The 26,686-nt window shown below is 37.6% G+C and overlaps 1 protein-coding gene across 1 annotated transcript; it reads right to left on the reverse strand.

Moving 5' to 3' along the window:
* Positions 1-1,868: 1,868 nt before the first annotated feature.
* On the reverse strand, positions 1,869-24,824 carry atad1a (ATPase family AAA domain containing 1a). Its single transcript, XM_057832926.1, has 10 exons — positions 24,687-24,824; positions 23,621-23,860; positions 23,454-23,552; positions 19,569-19,689; positions 16,953-17,153; positions 12,827-12,933; positions 12,597-12,686; positions 12,395-12,445; positions 12,118-12,290; positions 1,869-11,888 (listed from the first exon to the last, which is right to left on the reverse strand). Exons 2-10 carry the CDS (start codon positions 23,789-23,791, stop codon positions 11,765-11,767), a joined length of 1,137 nt encoding a protein of 378 aa, XP_057688909.1. The 5' UTR covers positions 23,792-23,860; positions 24,687-24,824; the 3' UTR covers positions 1,869-11,764.
* Positions 24,825-26,686: the final 1,862 nt, after the last annotated feature.

Genomic DNA, 26,686 nt, shown 5'->3' on the forward strand with positions numbered 1-26,686 from the left:
AAGTCATAAAAGAACCAAACTTCATGAATGTTTTTTTGTGACAAAGAAGTATGTGTTCCAATCACTCTATCAGAGAAAAATCAGAGTTGTAGAAATAACTGGAAACTCAAGAGAGCCATGACATTATGTTCTTCACAAGTGTATGTAAACTTTTGACCACAACTGTACGTACTGTTCGCAATAATGCAATAATGTATGTACTTTTAACTATAAATGTGAACAAATGAAATATACACACCAAAATGTGCTACACAATGTTCATGTGTATGAAACAAAAGAAGAATATAACTTACTAACAAGAAAATTGGTTTTTCAAGGCACAAACAGCGAGATGATATAGGAATGAATGGCTGCCAACGTTATTTCATCTTTAACACTTTGTGTTTGCTATTAGCTCGAGTAGTCATGTGATAACGTCTGCAGAAAGAGCCTAACAAACTAGTTACACTAAAGCGCAATCAGGCAACAATGCAGTACCAATATAGTCAGGCAATCAGAGGACATGACAACAAATTTAATGTGGTGTTTTAGTAGTGCATGGAACTAATTAGTCCATTTATAAGTAAAAGGCGATCCATTATACAAAAAAAAAAAAAAAAAAAAAAAAAATCAGGATTCAAAAGCCAGTCGGGAACGAATTCATTTCGTATCTTGAGGTAATACTGTGCTTCCTTTTGAACACAAATAAGTGTCACAAAATCATTTTTTTAAGATAACACTAAGTGATCTATGTGTCTGTGTTTCAGCATTATAGATCATAATCCCAATGTTGCAGAACATATGTTGAGCAAAACTTTGCACTTAGCCTCATTTTGGACAGAAGTGTAAATATCACCTTACCATCTGTCCATGCAACAGGCTCACACTTTCACTGCAACACATTCAGCCTGGGGGACTGAAGATGCAAATGTACTGAGCCTGTCAACATGATTAACTGCATTATGTCATTACTAATAGTGAATTAGGGTGAAGGTGTTTAAATGGCCATAGCAGAATCACACCATGAGAACAGGAGACATGTTCATCACAGAAATATACTCAGATAGATTTAATAAACCCCAGAATATTTGTGATTATGTAATCATTACAGCAACATGCTATGACCAATGAAGAATTAAGAGTGCTCCATTAGAGAAGCAATCAACCATATAAACCTGGGTTCGATTAAACATTCCTGTGCAAACAATACCTCGAAAAAGTATTTTGCCATTATTATTTTTTTTGGGGCATACTGTAGTTATAGCTTATTATATAACCAAACAAATTTGAATATGTGAATATCAGATAAAGACAACCAAAATAAACATATAATGCAGTCTTGAAATAAGAGGAAAAATTAATTCAAAGCTAAGCGGCCATACTTTGGCTCGCCACATTTTAATGGAAGAAAGCACTTTAAGGTAAGTGTCCATGCCTCAAGAATAAGGAAGAGACTGAGAAACATGGCATCTATGACACAGTTTGAAGGTAAAACCAAGAGCATAAAGGCATAAAAAGAATTCAATGATCAGGATGAAAATGGGTCAGGGGTTAAAGAGGTGAGAAGGGTGAGGAGGAAATATGTTCCGGTACATTGTACAACTAGGGCTGTCCCAAACGACTAATTTTCTCCCGATTAGTCAGCCGACTATTTTTACGATTACATAGTTGACTAATCTAATACCCCCCACCTTTTTTTTGTGACTAATTTAGCAAGGACATTTTTTAATGACGCTTATTAATTCACAAAACATTCTGGAACACTTAAATTCTTTATTAAAGTACAAAAAAACACGTAAATTACAACAATAAATCACAACTAAACAATGAGGTCAAATGCTGATAGCATTAAAGTGATCCTCTAACGTAAATACATGTAGGCTCTAATAAACCACAATTGTTCTCTTGTACTAAAATATGTTAGAAACACATAAAATGTTAAATCAATGGCAATATTTTATAATATTTAGTCCATATTTTGACCGTTAGTTGGCGCCATGGTTTGCGGGCTCGCAGTGATGACGTAGTTGGGATCTTTCCAAATGTGTAGCGTGTTCAACAATTGCTTATTGCTGCCTAAACTCGCGAAGTAAAATACCACGATGTGCTGCTTTTGGATGCAATTTCCAGTCAAATGGAAACAAGGAAAGGGAAGTGAGTGGTCAAGGTGGAATTATTATTTTTAGTGAATAAATGTGTATAAGTGGAAGCTTCTCCCCCTTTTTGGTCCCTGTATGCACGTATCCTACCCACAACGCGTTACAACTGGCGCCCGAACATTTTTCCAGGATCCTCAGTCAAGTAAGGGATCCGTCTATTTTCTGGATCCGACGGTCCCACCGCGTCTGCAATATTGGTTTCGGATCTGTCCATTTTTTTGATTCGTCGGTCCCACAGCGGCTTTCCGGATCAGTCTATTTTGTGGAATCGACGGCCTGATTGCGGCTGCGACATTGCCATGGGATCGGTCTAATTCCTGGATCTTCGAGTGAGTAAAAAACACGTATTTGGATTACTATTGTATCTTTTATGTTGACTATTCTTTGTGGGAGTTTTCCCCAAATCATACTAAATAATTAAAGCACTATGGCACACTACAGTGACGACAGTGACTCTGACGTGGACCTTACAACAATGTTGGAGTTCGTCAGGGAATGCGTGTTTGCGTACTGCTGAGCTCCAGAGTGAAGAGTGGTCAAAGTGGAAATATTATTTTTTGTGGATAAATGTGCATAACTGGAAGCTTCTCTCCTTTTTGGTACTTTTATACACGTATCCTAGCTACCACGCGTTAATATGTACAAGACATGGATTACACAAGGTGTGCTCTTTGGCCTGTACTGTATGTAAAGCACACGGCAGCTCTGGATGCTAACAATCTACATAATTATATTGGGATAAGTTTGAAAACGCAATATGCATACCTTGAATATCTGCTAATAATACCGGAGTTCCAAACAGCATACAATCTCGCTCCCAACCGGAGTTCCTAACAGCGCTATTTCGCATCACCAGTTTTGCCCAACTTTTGTCTTATCAGGTATTTGCTGCACGCACTTTTCCCTGGAGCTCGTCTTGTGAACGACCGGCAGTGCTGTCCTGCTCTTCACTTTTCAGATCTGGTTCAAATAGGAAGGGTAGAACTGACGACATGTTGGGAAAGCTAACGAGTGACACGCTGGAATTTCGGCAATGGGACCAGTGACGTCACGCACTGCGACGTAACAAGAATGGCGACCTACCACTTAAAATAATTTTACAAACTTTATTAAAACAAAAACATTAAGAGGGGTTTTAATATCAAATTATTATAAGTCATACTAACATTTATCTTTTAAGAATTACTTGTCTTAAAAATAGAGGATCCCTTTAAGTAGTGAAAAAGAATGGAATGTAAACAGATTCAGAACACTGACTTCGCCTTTCCAAAATGATTCAAAACAATTCTTAAAAAAGATATCTAGCATTAATATTATAGTATACTACTATATATATAATAGTAGTATAACAATAATTCATTGCCAATCAGATTTTTCATAAGGGTTGTCATTTAAAAGCTTTTCTCAGTTAACAATTCATTGCCAATCAGATTTTTCATAAAGTGTGTCATTTTAAAGCTATTCTCAGTTTAGAATCTGAATTCTAAAGTATGTGGGATTAACTCCAGAAATCGTTATTTATATGACGATTGACGAACATGACGTGCTTTTATTTTTTAAATAAATGTTCACTGGAAGTACATTCGCTAAACCGCTAACCGTAAGTTTTACACTCCGCAAAAAAAACTCTTTGTCATTGCAAATGTTGGCAAATGCTGTTAACCAGCGATTTTTCATGTTTGAAGTGTCAACTTTTAATCGCATGTTTGTATTTTGGAGAAGACTGCCAATGCTTTATAGCAGTCTAAAGTAGGTTGTCTTTTTTCCCCATTAGACTCAATGTAGCAAAGGTAACGTTTACAGTGTTTAATATAGATGTTTCCTTATTTTGGATGTCTGAACTTTAATTCTACGGTGTGTTGATGACCAATAAACATTTGTGAAAGGAACTGTGCTCTCATATGCCATCAGCATGCACGCACAAATGTATGCATGCGCGCAGCAATACAACGCAGCCGTGAAAATGACCGCCCTAATTTTTATTTATCGTGCGTCAAATGGACTCATTGCCTATCGCGACAGGCTTAGCAACTTCAATAAAATATATCGTTAGTTAGTTAGATGGACTTACGATCTGCCAGCTTGTAATGTTTCATCTTCCAAAATTATAACTGGGTGACGCCACTTTAGGTGTTCATTCACGGTCGATGTGCAGCCAAGCTTGGCATTGAAGAGACAGGACACAACAGTGTCTCCTTTGTTTCGTTGAAATAAGTCAATGTTTTGGCCACTCTGGTGCGCATTTTGGGCATTGTGCCGGTTTCCCCGCTTGCATACCAAGCGTCCGAAATTAATCTCCCGAAACCCCCCCCCTTAAAAAATTTCTCCTGTGATCTACACAATTCACATAAGGTCAACCTTTTTGACTTCAAAATGGCGAATTTTGCCAAAAGGTGAGAGATTTTCATGCCTGATTCCCAAGACTTAATTGAGAATATTGTTTAGACTAACTTTTTCTTAGGTGTGTGTCTAATTGCAGCTAAGATAAATTTAACTTCACATTTCAGGAAAAAAACCATCATAACACTTCGGAGAGACTGGGGCTGTTTTGCTTCTCAGGAGCTGGGCCTACTACTCTGATTGATGGGACCATGAATTTTGTTTTTTGCCAGAACATCCTGAAGGAATGCTTGGCCATCAGTTCAGAACAGTTCTGTCAGAGGACAATGATTAAAAATACAACAAGTCAACAACCGTGTGTATAATTTGACAAAGGGGCAGGTACATTTTTCACAGCACTGTACGGACGAGATAAGATACAGCTGGATTAGGACGCAAATCGCTTGTTGTTTATATATTTATATCATGCCACAAAGTTGTTTTCATACAAAAACATGCCTTTGAACAATATATTGCTAAATAGATGTCAATAAAACGGACCATTGCTGTCTTTGTAAAGACTGTTTCATGATATACAGTAGATTTTGTATGGGATCACAGATGGTGTACACAATGCTGTGGTCACGGAATGTTCTGGAGAACAGTGTTTTATGATGGTGGTGTTGGCGAGGCAGCCAGAGGGAGATGGACACTGAGCTACTCTCAGTTAATGTGCTTCAACACTGGTTGCCAGCTGTCAATCAAACAACATTTTGGCTTGTGTAGCAAAGTGCTATTACACCTCTAGAACTGCCCGTCCTCTAACTTTGAGAAAAGAGGGGAAAATCCATTTTAAGGGTAATTCTATAGAGGTTATATCTCAACAAACAAAGCAATAAATGAATGAATTATTTAAACAAGAATGTGATTATATTTAATAGCTTTAAAAGCAATCAATTACGCTAGCAGTTGGTGCCAAAACTGAGTTTTAATCAAATATATGCGCGAGAACAGATAAGCGGCTATTATCACCCTCAAATTGCTGTCATGTGTAAAGCTTTTTGCTTCCAGCAAGGTTTTTTTTTTTTAATCTGCAGGTAATTTAGCAATTCATGACCTTTGACCATGTACTCAGACAGCTATTAGAGGCCTGACTGTAATTTTGAGATATTTAGCCTGTCACCAGATTTAATGTAAGGCAAAGTGTGAATTTTGTTGAATAGAACTAACACTGGACCAGTGTAGTTATTAAACTTCAAGAACTAGTTCTTAGCCCCCAACAAATATACCAAAAACCAGAGTAACTAATTTAGTCAAACAAAAACACTGCAATTCTTGCTTCTGTTGATCCAGTATTTTATTGGCTGAACGATAACTATTAGACTATTTACTTCATTTTTAATATATAAAACATTTTGTTTACTCAAAAGGAGCCGAGCTTTGACATATTCATCAAAGCAATGACTGAGATATTTAAATAGGACAAGTGTTTTTCTTTGAAAAATCACTCTATACAATGTACAGTTTGTGATCAAAATGACAAACGTGATCTGAAAACGATGAGCATAAACTGCATTGTAAGAAATAATGCTTCAATTATCAGCTGTTGTATTTTAACTATACCACAAAAACACCAATTATCAATAAATAAACTCAAAGGGAAAAAATCCGTGGTACATGCTGGGTCCATTGTCACATGAATGATGTAAGAAACATTTAATAAAAACAATCTAAACGTCAACCTACTTGACAAGCAGTGCAGCTGTACCACCACCTGGTGCTTACTGAGAGAAACACAACTTTATGGACTCATCATCAACGGTTAATGAAATTGCAAATGCACACAAACATGAAACAAATGATAAAGTAAGAAGACAGAATATGTGCGTACTACATGAGTATGAACACTGTGATTTTTTTTGGAATTTATTTATTTTTTATAGCACTGAATTTAAACAAGAAATGAACCTTCAAATCCAAAAATACAGCAGAGTGCCAAGTTGCCACCCATTAGAGCAGTGGTTTTTAACCTGGGTTCGATCGAACTCTAGGAGTTAGTAAGTCCAAGGGGTTAAAGAAATGCAGAGCCCTATTTTCGTATGCTGGTTAAATCCAGGCAAAGTGGCTTTTCAGATCAGGTTTTGGACTGGTTTGCTCCCAATTAACAGGCTTATTCCATTTCTTTTAACTGCTAGTCCCCAATCTGATAGGAGGAGGAACTGGTTGGCTCGGTGGAAGGTTGACTCACACTTGGTATGAGGGAATACAACAGACAAATGGGCAGCGTGGTCTCAAATTTTGACCCGTTTTTTGAAACATGCTGTCAAAATGAGTTAGCTAAATTATTAGCTTGCGATCTTAGATATATTGGTTTTGAATTAAAAAAAAAAAAAAAAAAAAAAAAAAAGCTTTATTTTCTAATTCCGAAGGGTTTGGTGAATCCACATGTGAAACTTGTGGGTTTCGGTACCGTTAGCAAGGTTAAGAACCACTACTTTAGAGATCAGACAGTATGTTTTAACAGATGGTGTACAAGTAGTCATGTGAAAAATTAGGACATTCCATTAAATATTCAGTTCTTTATTAAGAAATGTTCACATCTTAATGTCTGATCATGTTTTTCTTTATCTCTGGAAAAGAAAGTGATTTGATTGAAGGTAAACAAAAATTTACATTGTTTTACTCATTGAACCACATACATCAACAAAAACGCATATTCTAACTGAGGAAAAAGTTAGGACACCCTACGACCTAATAGCTAGTGTTACACCCTTTGGCTGAAAAACCTGAGTGAGACGCTTTTTGTAGCCATCTACCAGTCTTTGACATCAGTATGGATAAAGTTTGCCCCATTCTTCAACGCAAAATACTTTTAACAGTGACTGGCTGTTGAAGTCAGAGAAAACACCATGGTTAGATCAAAGGAGCTGTCCGAGGCCTTCAGAACGAAGATTGTAGACGCTTATGAGTATGTCAGGGATTTCAAAAGATCTCAAAGGAATACAAAATCCGAAATTAGTCTACAAGTGGAGGACATTCAAAACAACTGCCAACATGCTCAGGTCTGGCCGTCCAAGCAAGTTCACCCCGAGAGCAGACCGCAAGATGCTAAAATGCGTCTCCAAAAACCCTAAAATGTTATCATGGGAACTACAGCAGGCTCTTGCTACTGTTAAAGTGAAAGTGCATGCTTCTACAATCAGAAAGAGACCTCACAGGTTTAACCTTCATCAGAGGTGTTCAAGGAGGAAACCTTTGCTCTCCAAAAAGAGTATGAAGGCTAGACTGACGTTTGCCAGAGTGAATGTAGACAAAGACCAAGATTCCTGGAATAATGTTCTTTGGGTAGATTAATCTAAAATTGAATTATTTGGACACCAGAACACAGGACATGTTTGGCATAAACCCAATACAGCAATCAGGAAAAGCACCTCATACCAACTGTGAAGCATGGATGTGGAAGCGCCATGGTTTGGGGATGCTTTGCTACAGCAGGACCTGGCCAGCTCACGATCATAGAATCCACCATGAATTCTATTGTGTATCAAAGGGTGCTTAAGGAACATGTGAGATCATCTGTGAAAAAATTAAAAGCTAAGGCGAAACTGGACCCAGCAAAATGACAATGACCCAAAACATACCAGTAAATTCACCAAGCACTGGCTGAAAAGGAAGAAAGTCCTGGAATGACCGAGTCAAAGCCCAGATCTTAATTCCATTGAGATACTGTGGAGCAGAGGTTGCGCTAGACATTTTCGTTGTCTGTCATTTTGACTGACAGGGTCATAAAAATCCGGTCATAATCTATTTTTACCCGTCACTTAAATTTTCAAAATGATAATGATGACATATTCAATAGTATCTAGTTTTCATTCATTTTTAATTAATATTGTAACGCTTGCTTGGCGGCGAAAAATTAGACACGGAAGTCGTGGTATTTTTCACCCTCTTTTTACTCTGCTTACCGCCAACAACACCAACAAAACAACAACTCCGCCCCCAAAGAAAAAGAGGCAACTATATAGACCCCAATCACCAACGTCACACAATGATCTTAATTGTGGTTTGTCAGCCCAAAATCTTCTAAATATATATTAAATGCATCTTACCAGATATAAAATGACTACTACATAGTCTGTGGTGATCGTTTGGTGCCCAGATTTCTTGTCGAATTATAGCAGTCCATCTCGCTCTCCTCTTTGGGTCGCTCAGAATACGGTAGAACTTCAAGTCTCTCTGTCTATCTTCTCTGTTACTGCAACCAACCGCCACACACGCCTTCACCATTTTGATTATTAATGTTAACGAGCAGAAAAACACGCCGTAATAGGAGGCATGTACGTAGCGGTAATGTGTAAACACGACGAGCTGACGGAAAATATGGCGGCTCCAGTCAGGGGGGCGGAGTTGTGACGTCATGTGATTGGGGTCTATACACATGCGGCAATCTAGTCCACCAATTGGATGACGCGCTGGCACACCGGGTGCACCAATAAGAAACCTCGCGTTGATGTGTCAATCACGGTGCCGCCGCCAGACCCCGGTGACACTACAATATTCTGACAGAATAGCCAACGACATCATGCATTAAGAGAGACAATAGCTAATTAATATGCTCACTCGCCACCCTGTGGTCTGGGGTGTGAATTGCAACCTGTCAAAATGACGGACGGACTTCAGTTTTTTCCGTCACCGTTTTAAAAAAACGGTCAACGATGGAAAATATTCGGTTAACGCGACCCCTGCTGTGGAGTGACTTGAAATGGGCTGTACATGCAAGATACCCTTCAAACATCTCACAGCTGAAAGTATTCTGCGTTGAGGACTGGGGCAAACTTTCTTAAGACCGATGTCTAAGACTGGTAAATGGCTACAAAAAGCGTCTCACTGAAGTTATTTCAGCCAAAGGTACAACTAGCTATTAGGTGGTAGCATGTACTAACTTTTTTTTTCAGTTAGAATATGCATTTTTGTTGATATATTTGGTTTAATGAGTAAAACAATGTTAATTTTTGTTGTTTACCTGCAATTAAATCCTTTTCTTTTCCAGAGATAAATAAAAACAAGATCAGAGATTGATATTTCATGGGGTGTCCTAATTTTTTCACATGACTGTATATGTGTCAGCCATTGACAACTGCTTCTAAGTAAAAATATACGTTTAGACATGATTATATATTGTATCGAAGTGTTTAAGGTGTAGCCCGCCTCTCGCCTGAAATCAGCTGGGATAGACTCCAGCCGCCGCAACCCTGACAAGGATAGCGGTGTTGAAAACAAATGGATAAACAATACAAAAAGTTTGGACACACCTTCTCATTCGTGCATTTTCTTTATTTTCATGACTATTTACATTGTAAATTCTCACTGAAGGTAATAACACTATGAATGAACATGTGTGGAATTATGTGTTTAGCAAAAAAAGGTAAAATAACTAAAAACATGTATAATATTCTCATCTCTTTAAAGTAGCCACCCTTTGCTCTAATTACTTTTTGGCACACTCTTGCCGTTCTCTTGATGAGCTTCAAGAGGGAGTCATCTAAGGTGTTTTTTTTTACTTCAAAGGTATGCCTTTTCAGGGTTGATTAGTGGAATTTATTGCTTTATCAGTGGGGTTGGGACCTTCATTTGTGCTGCAATGAATGTGTCCAAACTTTTGGCCTGTATTGTATATTGTATATTGCAATGCAATGGTGGGCGATATGGACCATTTGCTATCACGATAACACCACGATATATATACCGTATATTTATATATTTTTTGGGGTGGGGGGTTATATATAAGTTATAACAGCTCCCCCTTCCACCGTATTTTCAATTCACAAAAAACAAAAAATTGTGAAATGAAATATTAAATATTAATATGCTTACATTCTGTAATTTTCTGATTTCAAGCTCCTACTACAACACCCCCCTCCCCTGTTTTGAACCCTGCAGCTTATAGCCCAGTTTGGCAAGGTGATGGATTTTTACAGGCTATTGAGTCTTTTGGTAAAAATATCCCATAATGCAATTTGGAAACTAACGGCCTATAGTCCAGTGCGGCGTATATTGTATGAACAAACAAACAAACAAACAAGCAACAGATTTGTTGTAAAATTTGGCAGGCATGGCTTACACTCAGGTGCGCCTTATAGCCCGAATATTACGGCATTTTTGCGCTAATGTGAACTATAATAGTACTGGTGAGTAGTAAATCAATAACAAAAGCATTTAGTGGTGATCCTCCATTCAACCAATGCAAACGTATGTGCGTCAATATCGTAGAACTCTGGATTGGACTAACATATAAACACATATTGGTGCTTGTATTTGGTCCGTTCAGTATGTTTAATAGTTATTTTTGAATTTTTCCTTTCTTTTATAAAGTCATACCTGTACTGGCTGAATTTAATGGATAACAGTAAACAGCTCTCCTGATAAAACAAAGATAAATATGTATGAGAACATCAGGAAAATGAAGTCTGGTGAATCAATGTTAAATGTCAATGCTAGAAGTCTATATGGACCTTTAAAATGTTAGGTGTAATTTAATTTAATTTAAAAAAAAAACAAAAACAAAAAAAACAGTGCAGATGTGGTAAGAAGACATTTTTGTCTACCATGTCATTTTGTATATATGGACATTCTGAGTAGTGCCCATTTTGGAAGAAAGCAATCTCTTTTTCAAAAGTATTTATATTACTGGTGTCGAGCAGCAGACAATATCTTGTCCAACATTGTCCTTTTGTCACCAAGGATCTCTAGTCATGCATTTTGCTTAACGCTGATGTGGTTTACAAGGAGAATTTACATAAAACCTCTGTATTGGGAGATTACAGATACAGTAATGCTTAATGTATTTTAGTTGTTGCCATGAATCATCATTTAGAAAACAGAAGGCTCATTCATATGCATTAATGTTCTAGTTCTCTTCATTGAGCTGTTATCATTCAATGTGGGTGTGAAAGATTTATTATTGTTTCCTGACAGCCTACACGAAGAGTATTGAAAAACAGCACGCTTACGCAGCAACATTTTTTTTTTTTTTTTTACAAAAACAGTTTCTCCACCGCTAAAACTTAAACTTAATTTTATCAACTGCTTGTGTATCTAAACATGCTCTACTACAATCTGCTACGGATGTACTTAACCAGAGTAGTGATAAAGGTCTATGCAAATATCTGAGCTTTCTCGCACAACTCAACAGAGAAGACACAAGACCCACAAACCCAGTGCTGCCTCCATTCTAAGAAGATACAGTACAGGAAAAGACAAAAAGGAGGGTATTTAATGGTTTGGTACTTGATGAACTTAAAAGCTGTTCAGTCCAGCGGAACCTCAGACACAGACATAGTCACTGTACCCTTTTTAGACTCCCTCATCTTGTCCAGGCCAAAAAGGAGGTCAAGCTGGGTAATTGGACGCAATCTATCCTCATCTAGGGGGCTACAAAAGAAAGAATATTTCAAGTTACTAAGGACAAACACCAGAAATCTTTTAAGTTACACTTCACAATTACTTTATCTTTTTTTAAAATGGGTTTGTATACGAATATGATACACTTCCCCAGTATGCTAGTACCATGCGCAAAGAATGAAGCAACATGTTATCTGAATAATTTATATTCAACTAGCTTTTCCAAAGAAAGACTATTTATTTTGATTATCGCTCATACTTTTCCTCATCTTGGACTTCTCCCAACTGTTGAGCTATCTGCCTCATCTGTTCCTTGCGGACGTAGTCTCGAACTCTGTACAAGGCGGCATCACGACAAAGTTCCCGCAGGTCGCTGCCAGAGTAGCCTTCTGTCTTCTCAGCTATCTCCTTCAAATTAATAGTGTGGCTCAGCTAAAAAAAAAAAAAAAAAAACCCAGCAGGATAGTAAAGTGAGAGAACAATTATAAGCTAGTCTTGTAAGGCCCAGTGGGATTGTTGAATGAATCTTATCTTACATTTTCTTCTGCTAATATCAACCGCAGGATGTCATGTCTTTGTTGTGAGTCCTGCAGAAAAATACAAAACTTGAAACTAACAGGTAATTCTCCTGTGTAATTATATCATGATTAAATAATGACCAAAAAGTGGTTTGAAAATGGCATTTTACAGTGAAGATAAAATGTTCCAGACAGAACATGATTTTGCAAGGACGCTTACTGGAAGGCCGACGTGAAATGTTGTGGGCATTCTACGTAGGATAGCAGGATCAACATCTTGTGGTCGGTTTGTTGCCCCCATGACCATTACCTGCAATGATACATTGTGAGCACAGATTAATACAAACTGCAAATAGCTACGGCTGAAAAAGAAAGAACAACTAAGATGTGCTGCCATTACAAAGGCACCTTCAAACAGACCCAATAGCTCTAGTCTTATTAGAGTATTACCTGAGTGGCTGAGGCAGTTTCGAGGCCGTCCCACAGGCTCATGAACTGTGCCTTCATCATGGCAGTAGCCTCGTGATCAAGGCTGGAGCGGTTCCTGAGAAAGGATTCTGATAAAGACAAAAACAAGAACTCATAATTGTCTAGATCAAAGTGGAATTAAAAGGAGTTTTCCCATTAGACAGAATCATCATTGAAGTCAAGTGTATATTTTGCGTGAGCAGTGATTAAAAACTGCACTTTGAAAGATTAAACTTTACAATTTAGGGACCGTAATGAGGTCCTTGGGGAAAGAAAGGTGACTTAAAATGAAATACAGCATTTTCCCATGTGCCAAGTCAAGGGCGTAGGTTTGGTCTCAATATTGGTAGGGACGATATACTGTAACAGCATAACCTGCATGTACACTTTTTGCTGGGGACGGGATATTAGTAAGACCGAATAGATTGGGTGAACAGCGGTCAGGACTACATTTCTCAACAATACGAACCTAATTAATTGATAGGCTAAATGATTAATGCAAAATAAATCTATATTGACTTATAATACATTTCACACTGCAAATTTACAGTATAACCTCTTAATCTGATAATTTTTCTTAAATCAAGTCGAATAATTTTCTTCATCTTGTTTTGAGTTTTAAAGGCTAGTTAACAGATTAATGCATCAGATTCTTACATTTACTTTTAGTAATTTTTTACCATTTGTTCTTATTAAGCCTATACATCTAAAAGTCGGTCATTTTTCACCTAAATCAAGAAAAAATGCTTTCAAATAATATTTTGAGCAATAGCTATTCTTGAATTAAGAACATTTCTGACACATATTTTTTTTAGATTAAATGTACCAACTTTTGGCTTAAAATAAGTCTGTTCCGCTTCAGTTGGCTATTTTTCTCATTTCAAGAAATCTGGGTAAAACTTACTTAAAGCACTGGCAGATAATGATTTCTCGTAAATTTACACTGAAAACAAGAGAATTAAATTTTTTTTGTCAGTTTTACTGAAGTGGGTTTTTGCAGTGCATATGCATTGATTCAGATGATACAGAGTACGATTTAAACCTTTGTTTTCGAAAACTACTAAAGAAACATTTTGAAAACTTCCAGAATAAATATCTGGATTTTATTGGCAAATTTAAATTGCATTATTTGAACACAAATTATATTAACATACACAAGAAATACAAATTTGTGAATCCTCTCTTTAGTGTCCAGGAATGCAAAAAAACAATTTGTCTTTATACCACTCAAAACTGCCCATCTAAATAAAAAATATTATAAATTAAATATAACGAAAAAACTTCTTAGTCAGGGAATAACAAAAAAATAAAATAAAAATGGAACCTTCCTTCAGGAAGGCTTTTGTGTACAAGCACAGCCAAACTCAAAAAAAAAAAAAAAAAAAAAAAAAAAAAAAAAAAAAAAAAAAAAAAAAAAAAAAAAAAAAAAAAGCTCCTTTGGGCTGCTTTAAGACCAAATGAGCAAAAATAAAAATGAAAACTGGGGAGAAGGGTAAACCTTGGTTCACTACATTTCTTACAGCCAAGCAGAATTCACTATATTTCTCACAGTTTAATTAACGTTAACTTAGTAGAAAACACTTACAGGAGGACACTTCTCCTAAGCAGCTTCCTACTCAGGTTAGCAAGTTCACACAGTTTAATGTAATGGTAATGCTAAACTGTGATGCAGGTCGGACTTTCAGTAGCAAAAATTAGGGTGCGTTTCCCACCTTCACAACAATGACTTTTTACATTAATTTTACTGTACTGTGTGCCTATGTCGAGGGAGGTGAGTGTCAGGAAAAAACACGGACTGGCAAATTCAGCAAGTGAAAAAGGGGTAAATGTAAGTCTGAAAATAATGAAAATAATTCACTCAATAATGGTAGGGTCAATTCTATCCTTACAACCTATGGGAAGACAATCTAAATGACCTACTAAATAACTGAACACATTACATAAAGCAAATAAGGTTGCTTAAAAGTTGGTGGGCCCAATTTGAGCATCCTGAAAAGTTGGTAGTGTTTTGTCCCTACTGTCCCTATTTAAACCTATGCCCTTGGTTTCAGTACACGATAAAAATAACCTAATTCTAATTCAAAAGCTATAGAACATGGTTTCTTGCATATTAATGTGCTTGCAATCCATGGGCATCTGATGTTACTGTCAGACCAAGGTTCTGAGAACCGGAGGCATGAGGTAGATAGATTTTTATGGTTGAAGAACTTATTTATGTGTAGGAAATTATAGATACTATTTTATTTTTCATGGGGTATGCGGAAAGATGACATTTTTGTTGCTAAAAAAAAACAAAAACAAAAACAAAAAAATAAATAAAATAAAAGCGCCACATAAAACAAACTTTAAGTAAATCTCCATAAAGTAAGTTTTTTTTTGTAATGATGTATTAAGGAACGTCTCTGAGGCAAATGTATCATATCAAGTTAAAAGCCACATGAGCATCAAGCAGCTATCTGAAGCTGCTTGCGTCTCTGGAGCCCCAAGAATCTCTTGATGCAAGATTCTCCAAAGGGTTGCAGTCATGCATAAAGTTTCATTTAGGTATAGTCCTAACCAATGTAACAAGGAGAAACGTTTGAAGAGCTGAAAGTGTAAACTGTAAAGAATAAAACATCCTGTGAGTCATGCTACTAAAGATTTTCCCAAGTACACAACTATTTATTCTGTGCCCATTTTTATCAAGGTAATATTGTGAACTTGATTAATTGAGCTGATCAAGTTTGTGGGCTATAATTCAATTTCTGAGTATATATAATTTATCATTTCAAGCTGAGTTAACTTAGCCCTTGTCCACATATAGGCCTTGTCCACATGTAGCGGTAAAGTCTAATGACTCTTGTGTAGCTCAAGTAGCAGAGTAAGAGGAGTGTTTATACTTAGTAAAACTAGTCTTAGAAGTACATTTTTCTCCAAAAGTTACTCAAGTAAATGTAACGGAGTACATGTAATGCATTACTATCCACCTCTGGCAATTACACATCACCCTAGACCTGAAGTGTATAACAACCTCATATGTTGCTCACACAACATAATTAAATAAGTAGATGTACAAAACAAAACAAAAAAGTTGAAATAATAAATATATGGTATAAATGAGCACTCCTTATTTAGGCACTAGGTCTGGCACTAGTATGGAGTGTGCATAAAACAACAATCAGTTGGGTGTGGATGTTATTTTTCCTACAAAAGAGGGAGTGTCCAAGTAGATTATTTTTCCCTTGAAGAACAGAACAAAATGTGCGTTTTTAAATAGCCCTGGTATATGTGAACAAGGCCATTGCCTTCGCCTCACTCTAAAGAGTGCGCTGGCAACTGTGCAGTCAGCAAGGGTGTTTCGCTCAGTTGTCTGCACGCTCTGCTGCCTTGGGGGCAGCCTTGTTTCGATCCCTGGTTGGTGCAAAATATTATGTACTGTACAGTATTTAGTGAAACTGATGAGTTCAAACAATTTAAATAAAGTGCAATTTATGCAGAATGTTGCGTTTACAGCATAACTTTAAAATAGGGATGTCTCGATGCGATCACGTGATCGGAAATCAGACCGATCGCGCCATTTTTCAGAGGATCCGAATCGGGTGAAAACAATTGGGTTTTTGTGTTAATCATCGTTTAGCTTGTTAAACACTAGCGGTATTGTGTTGCGACAACTCATTGTGTAAGTGAGAGGCTGTTCTCAGCAGCAGGAGTTGATTTGAGTGGCCTCACTCAATGAAGCATTTAATACCGAAAAGCTTTTTTCTATGTTATTCTTGTTTAAAAATAATTCACATTATGATGTGGGACAGTAACATATTTATTTATTTATTTTTTTATTTTAAACAACACTTTTTTTTCGGTATCGGCAGATCCTCAAAATCAGGCGACTCGGACTAGGGTGCAGAAACATGCAATCGGGACATCCCTACTTAAAAAAAAAAATTTCATCAAAACTCAAAACATCAAAACATTAAGTGTTTTTCTGAAACTTTTTTGAGTTTAGGCAGTTTATATGGAAAGAATACCCCCCCCCCCCCAAAAAAAAAAAACAATGCACTAATACTCGAAATAAATAAAGTGTTTTCTCCAAAGAATGTGTGCTGACAGTCCTATTTTTTGATCAACTCACCAATTTCATCGATAAAAATGATACACGGCTGGAGTTTGACTGCCAATGAAAATACAGCGGCTGTCAGCTTCTGTGATTCGCCATACCACATATCGGTCAACGTAGATGCCTGCAGGTTGATAAACTTGCAGCCAGAAGCTTTGGCTGTTGCCTTAGCAATCATGGTCTTCCCACATCCTGGAGGACCAAACAATAAAACACCTGCAAGGGCAAATCGAAACAGGGCTTAGTCATTTTATTTATAGTCTATTAGTATATGGTCGGTTGGGCTCTTTACAGTTCTTTAAAGAAACTGTCAACACTACACAATTGATAAAAGCCACAGTATATAGTTATAAATATGGAGGTTGGTGAAAAACAACAAACATCTTGCTTTTCAGGACACTTCTTTCCTAAACGAGTCTTGACAATCATCCAGACAGTCAGTGTTGTTCCCCAATGAGCATACTTTCACATAATAGATTATACAAAGCTTGGAGCTGTTGTCTCAATCGGACACAAAACTTCGAGGCAAAAAAACAACCCTGCAAGAGGTAATTATTAATTATTAATCATATTTCTAAAAGTGTTTCTTCTAATTATTTTTAGCCTTGTTCCCCTATCACATATTGCTGTAGTGTATTTTACAGCAAAAACAAAGGAACTGACCATGCAGTTCCAATACTCTTGGTGGGAACTGTACATGAGGGAATAAGAATCTCTCCAACTACTCTTGATGCTGTAGGTATTAAAGTGCCTGTGACACGAAAAAGCATGTTTATTTCATAATACACGCGGTATTTTATGCCCCTGAATGATATGGACCGCTTGGATGTGTGTGGAAGCGATCGCTATATTTATTTAGTTTTTTGAATCCCGCGCCATGAAAATGAGTGACTTCCGGCTTCGGTCTTGCATTGAGGAGGAGGGCGCTGTGACGTGTACGGTAGAAGACGTTCTCTTCACTATACAGTGTACTGTTGTGTATGAGGACGAAGGATTCAGCTGATTTTGCGGATTAATACTTTTATTTTTTGCATCACGCCAGCCAAACGGCTGCAGAAAAATCATTCTGTATGCGGGAGAGGCGTATGCGCCTTTTTGGAGTTTCAAAAGGTTCCCATTCACCGTGGATATTTACTGTGGGACCATTGGACTTACAAGGAAGTGAGTAAACATCTTGTTTTGTATTATGTCAAATACGAATACAGTGATTACAAAGTAAACACTATAAAATTACTTTAAATAAAGGACTACTTACGTTTGATCATTGATAGGCATGTAAAAAGCTATCCTCATGCTCATTAGCAGTTAGCTGTTAGCGCTTTAGCTACACAACAACTCCAGCCACCCTCCTCCAGGGAACGAACTGTAAATTGCTCTCCGCCGGGCGGTTTGCCGATCCGCAAAGAAACTCGACAACCGGGTCGTCATGTCAAATAATCCAGGCTAGTTATGTGTGATTTTCCACTTCGAAGACTTTGAAACATCCCTCGGTTGGGGTTAGCATGTCGGCTAGCTGTCACTCCTTCTGGTCTGTTTACATTCTCCGAAGACGGGGAAGGGAAATTACATATGTCCGATTTAGGTGTCATAAAATATCGTTCGGGAGGTGTGACAGTAAAGGTGAAGTCGACTGTTTTGACCATTATGGAGTAATTTTGCCATTTCGTCTTGAATAAATGGATTTTTATTATTTTATATTCCATTTAGCACAAGATTGTTATTTGTCATGACCATGCCATTTATTTAGCAATTGGGGAAAGTACTTGGGTAAAAAGAATATCCTGTAAAAATATTGAAGTAAAGAGACAGAAACAATGACATTTTGCCGCTCTCTTCGTCGCGTTTTCCTCATTGTGAATAGTTCCCCCTCGACGGGCTGACTGGTCCTTCTCAAGCCATTTATATAGCTATTGGGGAAAAATACTTGGATAAAAAGAATATCCTGTAAAAATATTGGGAGTAGAGAGACTGAAACAATGACATTTTGCAGCTCTCTTCGTCGCGTTTTCCTCGTTCTGAACAATTCCCCCTCAATGGGCTGAATAGTAAAACCGATGAGCCTAGTCTACCGCTGACGTCATCCACCTGTTGGGGACGCTAAAGCCCTATAATGGTAGGCGTGGCTAACCGGCAGATTAAAAGACTAATTTCTCGTCATCTGCGCTTTGCTAAATTGTTGTATATAGTCGAATCGTCTCAAAATATGATTCTAATTCACATAATAATGCCATTTAAGACTTTTTTTCTGGTGTCATATGCTCTTTAACTCTTGGATAGTTACTTTTCTTCTATAGCAGTCTAGAAACATTATCACTTTGTAAATGAATGATTGAGGAGGCACTAAAAGGTACAGTGATGGGCAATTCCAATTCAAAAACAATGTTAAAAGTATAAAAACAGATTTAGAATGAAATCTCAAACAGGGAGAGTGAGAGAAAATCTTTGCCTTATGCTTTGTATTTATTGTGTGTGTGCCCCTATCTTAAAATGTGAAACAACTTTTTAACATAGCATTTCTGGGTGTGGGCGTTGAATTAAGACACAAAGAATAATAATAATCTTTCACAATAGCTAAAAGGGATCTTCTGATGTTTCTACAATGTACTTCTGCATATAACCTATTTGTGTTACCTTTAGGTGGCTGAAACAGTTTGGATCCAGCCAAAAGGTGCCTTTTTTGAAAGGGCAGAATGACTGTGTCTTGTAGCTCGTTGATGATTTCATCTAGACCCGCTATATCTCTCCAGGACACCTGCGGCAAGACAAATTGACGTCAAAAGGTGAGAAATAGAGAAGTAAAAACGTCCTCCTACTTAACTCACTGCTGGCTTTTGATGACGATAGACATCCAATTATTTAAACTGGGAAGACTGGTTGTGAATGCTCATGTTCAGTACTAGGGATGTCCCTGATCCGATATATATTTATATATATATATATTATATATTATATTTAGACTCACCGGCCACTTTATTAGGTACACCTGTCCAACTGCTCGTTAACACTTCATTTCTAATCAGCCAATCACATGGCAGCAACTCAGTGCATTTAAGCATGTAGACATGGTTTAAAACAATCTCCTGCAGTTCAAACCGAGCATCAGTATGGGGTAGAAAGGTGATTTGAGTGACTTTGAACGTGGCATGGTTGTTGGTGCCAGAAGGGCTGGTCTGAGTATTTCAGAAACTGCTGATCTACTGGGATTTTCACGCACAACCATCTCTAGGGTTTACAGAGAATGGTCCGAAAAAGAAAAAAATATCCATTGAGCGGCAGTTCTGTGGGCGGAAATGCCTTGTTGATGCCAGAGGTCAGAGGAGAATGGCCAGACTGGTTCGAGCTGATAGAAAACCAACAGTGACTCAAGTAACCACCCGTTACAACCAAGGTAGGCAGAAGAGCATCTATGAACGCACAGTACGTTGAACTTTGAGGCAGATGGGCTATAGCAGCAGAACACCACACCGGGTGCCACTCCTTTCAGCTAAGAACAGGAAACTGAGGCTACAATTTGCACAAGCTCATCGAAATTGGACAATAGAAGATTAGAAAAACGTTGCCTGGTCTGATGAGTCTCGATTTCTGCTGCGACATTCGGATGGTAGAGTCAGAATTTGGCGTCAACAACATGAAAGCATGGATCCATCCTGCCTTGTATCAACGGTTCAGGCTGGTGGTTGTGGTGTAATGGTGTGGGGAATATTTCCTTGGCACTCTTTGGGCCCCTTGGCACCAATTGAGCATCGTTGGAACGCCACAGCCTACCTGAGTATTGTTGCTGACCATGTCCATCCCTTTATGACCACAATGTACCCAACTTCTGATGGCTACTTTCAGCAGGATAATGCGCCATGTCATAAAGCTGGAATCATCTCAGACTGGTTTCTTGAACATGACAATGAGTTCACTGTACTCAAATGGCCTCTACAGTCACCAGATCTCAATCCAATAGAGCATCTTTGGGATGTGGTGGAACGGGAGATTCGCATCATGAATGTGCAGCCGAAAAATCTGCTCCAACTGTGTGATGCCATCATGTCAATATGGACCAAACTCTCTGAGGAATGCTTCCAGCACATTGTTGAATCTATGCCACGAAGAATTGAGGCAGTTCTGAAGGCAAAAGGGGGTCCAACCCGTTACTAGCATGGTGTACCTAATAAAGTGGCCGGTGAGTGTATATATTTATATATATATATATATATATTATTTTTTAAGGGCAACCTAATACAGAAATACAATGGTATTGCCAAAAGAAACAAAAATATACACGTTTTATACTCCGCAACACTCCCGAAAAAAGCGGAAGAGGAAGTACTGTAACGTAAAATTTTTAATCTGGGTGGCGTGGCTCAGTGGTAGAGTAATTGTCCCCCAACCCAGAGGTTGTGGGTTTGATTCTCCGCCCTGATGAACTCGTCTAAGTGTCCTTGAGCAAGACACTGAACCCCACGTTGCTCCTGGTGCTGCGTCACCAGTAGGTGGATGGTGAGATAGTGTAAAGCGCTTTGAGCGCCTTGAAAGGTGGAAAAGCGCTATATAAGTGTAACACCATTTACCATTTACCATCGAGTTAAAATTAATTAATCGTAATTAATCGCAATTCAAACCATCTCTAAAATATTCCATATTTTTCTGTAAATTATTGTTGGTAAGACATAAGACAAGACTGATATATACATTCAACATACTGTACATAAGTACTGTGTTTATTATCACAATAAATCCACAAGATGGCATTAACATTAATAACATTCTTTCTGTGAAAGGGATCCACATTTGAGTGTTGACTTCACAGTGTACGAGACCTCTGATAGTTTGTATATTGTGACTAAATATTGCCATCTAGTGTATTTGTTGAGCAAAACGAAATGTTTGAACAGTTTGACCAAAGTCTGAGTATTATTTTGCATAGCTATTTTGATTGGGAATGCCAATTCTCTTTGCATCGAGTGATTCTCTTTTTGTGAACATTATTTTTTTGAGGGATAGGAATATTATTTTTGTTGTGCTTTCAGTAAATGATACTGTAACGACTTAACTGTTCCGCCCAAATGCATGATGGGAAGTGGGGCAACCATGACTGTCAGTGGTGGCTGCAAATGGTATATCTTCTCTGCGTTGTGTTCAATACAGGATATTAAGAAAAAGATCATCTCCTGTCATTCTTCCCCACGTCGCTAGCCACAATAGTTATAAATGTTGTGGAAAAGATGCTGGAGCTAATGCCAATAAGTAGCACGGCCCCAATGAATGCCTGTGTCCACTCCACTCGCTTGTCTCTGCCTCTTAGCTGTCATTAGACATAATACGGCTCCATTGTAGTCAGTTAGCGGCAATGCATGAGTGGGTCGTTCCGCGGATGCGTTAAATGCGTTTAATATTTTAACGTGATTAATTAAAAACACTAATTACCGGCCGTTAACTCGATACATTTGACAGCCGTAGTTGAAATATATGTTTTAGTCGTTATCGGATTGGGACTTGTCATCAGCTGCAAAAATATGTGATCGGACATCCCTATTCAGTGCCATTGATGGCGTTAGACGTCTAATTTATTGAGTATGGGAGGTAGGGCTGCAGCTATCGATTATTTTAGTAGTCGATTAATCGATAAACTAGTTATTTTGAATAATTGAGTAATCGGATAAGGAACATGAAAAATTAAAACACCTGAGGTGAGCCTCAAACGTTATAAAAAAAATGAATAAATAAGGATCTATGTACAACAAACGAACAATTGACTAACTTACATAGCAAAAGTCCGCTAGCTTAAAAGCTATTAAAACGCTAATGTTTTTTTTTTCAGAATGGTCTTCACAAATGGTTCAGACATATATTCCTGCAAGAAACTGCTAAATATACCTATAAACTAAATTATGAATGCATTAAAAAAAAAAAAAAACATTAGCTCCAACAAAAACTTAGCTTACGCTGGTCTTAACATGGAGCAGCTGGATTCAGCCATGTGAAATGAGGCAGACTAGAGGGCAGTGTATCCACCCAAATCGGTAAAACTAAATGCAAACACTTTCAAAATCAACCATTACAACGCCACTTTAATAAAACGAATACTTGAAGCAGCAAAATTTAATTTGAATCTTTTTTCCTAATCGAATACTCGAGTTCATTGATTAATCGTTGCAGCACTAATGGGAGGGCTTGGAGTGATCATACGTTGCCAGCCTCTTCCCCAAAATATATATTAGATGTCTAGCGGTGTCAGTGTCAGCCAATAATTTGATTCATTTTGCTCACTAAATGGGACCAAATATTGAAAACAAGCAAAACATGCCCAAAAATTCCAAAATACGATAAAGTAGGCATTTTACAGCATTACAAACCCGCCAATGACAAAATATAACATCCAGGCAAAAATATTTCTTGAAGTGCACAGTTGTTATCTGTATTATAACAAACATGTGGATAGTTTCCCCTCAAAGTTCTTATTAAAACTGAGGCTACAGTCTTCGCGCTTAATAGCAAGAACAAATTGAGATTTTTTATAACCATTACCTTCATTGTTTGTGGATCTACTAGTTGTGATGCAATGTTCATCTCATATTCAGTAAGTTTGACACCCTCAACACCAATCCTCTTCATCAGCTGTTCCGCCTGTGGGCATAGGCATAATTAACACTGGGGCAAACACAAAAATGAAATAATTTTTTTTACTAAAATACCCTTTTCTTGGCTTGACTCTTTTGTTTAGCAGTAGGGTCCATTGCTTCCACAACCCATTTAATGCTGTAGTAGGTGGCTGCTCCAAAGATAGTCAGCCTCAAAAGCATGCCCACCACCTCAGTCCTGGTCAATGGCCGCAGCAGGGCCTCTCGGGGAAGATCATTCAACATCTCGGCTGGCTATTATCAGTCCATTGGTTTACTGGAGTGGATAGTGGCGAACACCGAAATGCAGAGCTCCTACAGAATCAACAAGCAAAATTTAAGACTTTTTTTTCCCAGACCATTGGAAGACAACTTAGAAAACATTTAGTTTCATTTCCAGGATACATTTCATGGCCAACCAAGCAATAAATACAGAAAACCGAACTAAAATTTGAAAATATTTGTCGTCCAAATATGTGTCTCACATGCCCATAATTGTGATGGCCATACACAGTATGCAAACACCGGGTGCTTATGGGGTTATTATTATTATTTTTTAAATTATAAACACAATCACTTGACTTGTAATGGGATAAGTCACTTTATCAAAATTATTACATTTAAGACTCAAGACTGAGAGAATTTTTACAAGTCTGCAGTGTCATACACATCGCATGTTAACATGTGTTGCCTGTTTGGAATATGACTGACAACGTGATTAGTTCGGCGGGTACCACAAATTTTTATGATTTAACATTCAGTCATTTCATTTGATTAAAATAGTAATGGGAATATTATAATTAAATAACGTATATTCCAACATTGAGCACAATGCACACATATGATGACTGTGCATCTTGTAACTGGCGAAATTATTTCTTAAACTTTAAAAAACACAAATGATGAATTACTAAAACGGTGTTTAAATCGACCAACCGAGTACGATTCAGCATACATCTGTGCATTTATTTTAAATTTATATTCACCAAGAGCTATAAGGTAACCTGCCATTTTCAGGAATGCTACGGCTAACACTAGCACTCGTTCAGTAATGTGTGTAGTCAGTGTGAGAGCAAGTTAAACCTTCTCAAATTATTTTAATGCAGCGCTGTACACAAAAACAAAACAAAATTAATCTTACCAAACAAGATTAGATGATGAAAACGAAACTGGCAGGAATCTACGGTGCATCGCAAATTCGAGTCGGGTAGAAACACATACTGTAGTTACTGAGTTCCGGAACTTTAATTCTAGTCCCCCACGTTTGAGTGACAAAAAGATGCCACTAGGTGGCAGAAATCGCACAGCCATTAAAATAAAGCTCCACTGGTCAGCACCAGGGACAGCGTTTAGATACTTGAATAGTGTGTGGTATGAGATAATGGATAATCCCGTTTTTTGAGCAGTCTTTCAGATAAGGGGCTTAACAAATGGGCTTTCCGCAGCAGTAATTTATCACACGTTGGTCAAAGTGATTTTTAATTGTCCCAGATTGTGCATTAAATGAGGAGCTGTTGTAACTGCATGTATCCAGATGGCTGTTTGAGTATTTTCATTAGATTTTTTTTTTCTACAAAAGTCAGCATTTGTAAAAGTTTACTAAAGACTAAGACTAAACAAAAAAGGTTCTCAGTTTTCATTTAATTTTTTAACCTTTTGTACGAAGTGAAGGCTACATAAAAAAAATAATTTAAAAAAACCAAAAACAAACAACCCCCCCCCCCCCAACCAAACAAAAAAAGCTTGCTAAGCATGTTAAGCAAACTCACTTGCCTGGAACTCCAGACTCACCGCTGTTCCAGTGATAGAGTCTGGCGACTGTTCCGCGGATTAAATTAAATTAAATTAAAGCAAACAGACAGCGGAGTGGACCAATCAGCGACGGGCGGACTGACGTTGACAGGGCGACAAGAAACTCTACCGCGAGGAAGCACATCTTCTTTTAAAAGTAATGCTTCCAGTGCTGTCAGTTGCTGGGGTTTTTGCGACTCGATGTGTTTTTGGTCATTTAAAACTGAATTTGCTTGTTTTGCTGAACGTTGCTTGTTAAGAACACGTCAGGCAAATATATGTGAATCTGATACCACGGTTACTTTCTTTCAGGCTCGAGAGGCCAATACGGAACTGGGTCCCAGACACTTCTCACGGTCTTTGAAAAATACAGGGAGAACAGTCTGGTCGTGCCAGGCAACTATCTCAGTACTTCTCAAATGGTGGGGCAATTCCGTGGATGGCCTCAGGGAACATAATTTTAAAGCCTCCTGATTATCCGGACCCCTGGCTGGATGGACGTCCCCCCCGGCTAGATTGACGTCCTCTTGTTTCCTCACTCTATTGCATTTCTATAAACTGTAACTCCGTCTACTAATTCTAGGGGTGTAACGGTACACAAAAATCTCGGTTCAGTACGTACCTCGGTTTTGAGGTCACGGTTCGGTTTATTTTCGGTACAGTAAGAAAATAAAATGCAAAATATAAATGTGCCAGTTGTTTATTACACACTTTTGTGCTTTCAGCAATAGGAACATTAGCCTATACAAAGCTAGAATTATGCTCAAAAAGTAGCGGGTGTTTAAAGATAATAATCCAACAACAATTTGCCTTTCAGACCCCGCGTATTGGTTAGCTTTCTTTCTTTCTGAAAGAAAAAAGAAGTCCTGTGCTAAAGAGAAAAGCAATCCCAATGACAAAAATTTTAACATGTATTTTACAAATGAAATGCCTCAATGAATCATTATTTTTTTCTTATGAATGGTTTTCAAAAGCTTTATTGGTGGATTTTCTCAAGTTAAAGCGCCGCACAGAAATTAATAAATTTAATTGTGTAAGCAGGATCTGTGTATTATTCTTATAATTTAATTACAGATGTTTTAGCTCATTTCAATTTTACTTAAATGGGCTATTATTTATTATATTATGTGTTTATATTTTACGAATATGATGTAGTATTCATTTATATTGTATATTTTATGTTGTATAACTTTAGTTCCTATGTGAATATTATTTTCCTACTTGTTTTGTTGCGGTAGGACGGTTTTGTATTGAACACGGGGCCGTGTTGGTTATTATTATAGCAGAGAAGACAGCAGTAAATCAACAAAGACAAGTCAACTGTGCCCTGATCTACCACTCAAGAGATCT

Source organism: Corythoichthys intestinalis, chromosome 3, assembly GCF_030265065.1.
Source record: "Corythoichthys intestinalis isolate RoL2023-P3 chromosome 3, ASM3026506v1, whole genome shotgun sequence".
Classification (NCBI taxonomy): Eukaryota; Metazoa; Chordata; class Actinopteri; order Syngnathiformes; family Syngnathidae; genus Corythoichthys; species Corythoichthys intestinalis.

Excerpts from the sequence above, each read along its gene's own strand:
- atad1a (XM_057832926.1), bottom strand. The coding sequence starts at position 23,791 with ATGTTGAATGATCTTCCCCGAGAGGCCCTGCTGCGGCCATTGACCAGG. Across the intron at positions 12,934-16,952 it reads CATTTTTATCGATGAAATTG|AATCCTTTCTCAGGAACCGC; the intron begins GTGAGTTGATCA and ends TGTCTTTATCAG. Across the intron at positions 12,291-12,394 it reads TGATATTAGCAGAAGAAAAT|CTGAGCCACACTATTAATTT; the intron begins GTAAGATAAGAT and ends TTTTTTTTTTAG.